This window comes from Pteropus alecto, unplaced genomic scaffold (assembly GCF_000325575.1).
Source record: "Pteropus alecto unplaced genomic scaffold, ASM32557v1 scaffold86, whole genome shotgun sequence".
NCBI classification, from domain to species: Eukaryota; Metazoa; Chordata; class Mammalia; order Chiroptera; family Pteropodidae; genus Pteropus; species Pteropus alecto.
Genome location: NW_006442109.1, coordinates 11,183,037 through 11,184,670, shown reverse-complemented (window position 1 = coordinate 11,184,670; position 1,634 = coordinate 11,183,037). Strand labels below are relative to the sequence as shown.

General features: G+C 45.2%; 1 protein-coding gene across 6 annotated transcripts in view; it reads right to left on the bottom strand.

Annotated features, from left to right (window-relative positions):
• Window positions 1-1,634, bottom strand: part of DAPK2 (death associated protein kinase 2) — a 101,917-nt gene that overhangs the window by 15,965 nt on the left and 84,318 nt on the right. For all 6 annotated transcript variants that reach the window (XM_006920276.3, XM_025038890.1, XM_025038891.1 and 3 more), the window contains exon 8: window positions 203-355. In XM_006920276.3, the coding sequence (XP_006920338.1) occupies window positions 203-355 (153 nt within the window). The remainder of the gene's footprint in view (window positions 1-202; window positions 356-1,634) is intronic.

Below are 1,634 nucleotides of genomic sequence, written 5' to 3'. Positions count from 1 at the left end.
GAAAAAAAAGCAGAAAGACTTGAGCAAACAAGATACATGCCAAGTCTTGGTCAGTCTACACTTCTTGGCACCTGCCCAGATTAGACCACAATGGTACAGATGACAGCTTGTGGCAAAGTGGGGACAGACTGACATGTCTTTGGGAGAGGCAAAAAGAGAGGGTCAGTACCTGGGAAGCTCATGCCTTTCTCTATCCTCTTACCGAGTCTCTTTAACCAGAAGCTTCCGAATGAAGTCCTTGGCCAACTCGCTGGTCTGACTGAAGAATTCCTCATCAAAGTCGTAACTCACTGCCGTGATATTTGCCAGTGTTTCCTGCTTTGTGTCTCCCAGGAATGGGGATGCTCCACTTAGGCTGAGCACACAGAGAGGGAACATGTGACTGTAGGAAAGTAGATGCAAGTGGGGATGACGGACTCAGGGAACCTGGACTTATACTGTTGCTTGAGGATGGGGGGCTCCCAGCAACATTGCCTGTTCCCTCTGGGCAGCCAGTCAGTAGCCTTTTCAACTGAGTCCAATTCAGTACACCTCATGGAGCTCCTACTAAGTACTTGACAGAGAGAAACTGTGTCTTCAAGGGAATTGAAAGAGGAGGGGAGAGAAGCAGAGCAGAACAAAGCAGAATATAATAGTATGCCAGACAAAGAACTGGGGAGCACAGAGCAGAGGGGAGGCCCAGCACAGGCTGCATAGGAGAGATGACATTTGCATCAATTGTGTTTTAAAGAGTAAAGACGTTTTCGGCCGTCAGAGAAGGAGATGGAAGGTCTTCTAGGCTAAGGGAGTAGCTGAGCAAAGCCTAATAGGTATGAACTAGATGGGCCATTAGGGACTAGAAGGGTATGTGAAGTTCCCCTACAGGGTTTGTCAAGGAAGTATCATTCAAATAATGATATGGAATCTACTGTCTCCTGATTCATATTGTTGTTACTTATGGAAAACCTCTACCCAGATGTGCCATTGTCCCAGAAGTCACTGTGCCCAAACTTCCTGAGCTCCTTGCCTCGAATAATGATGTCACTTCACAAATGTACCCAAGCTAGAAACATGGGGTCACCTCTAACTCTTCTTTCATTCCCTCACCTCATCTAACTGGCCAAAAAGTCTTGTTGGTTCCATTTACTAAACATCTCTTAAAGGTCATCCCCATCCCCACTGCCATTTTCTTGGCATGAAGGCAGCAAGGTGCACTGGAAAAATGTGGTATTTCAATCCTGGGTTTGAATCCCCGCTCTGTAACTCATTAACTGTGTGAACCTAGGTAAGTTATTTGACCTCTCTGAGCTGCAGTTTCCTCCTCTGTAAAATGATGAAAATAAAAGTCTCCACCTCACATGAATGCTGTGAAGAATAAATATACATAAAATACTCCATGCTCCTGTCCCATACAAAAGCTCTGGAATTGATGGCCATTATTATTGTCATTATTAGAACACAAAGAACCTTCCATGACTCCCCATTTTCTATAGGACCACATCTAAACTCCTGAGCAAGACATCAGAATTTGGTCCTACCACATGCTCAGTACTTTTCACCACACTTAACATGCTCTCTGTTCCCTTCCTTAGCAGGACAGCCCTTCCCTCCCTTTCTACCTGGAGAATTAACCTCATGCTATATGACCCAGTTCA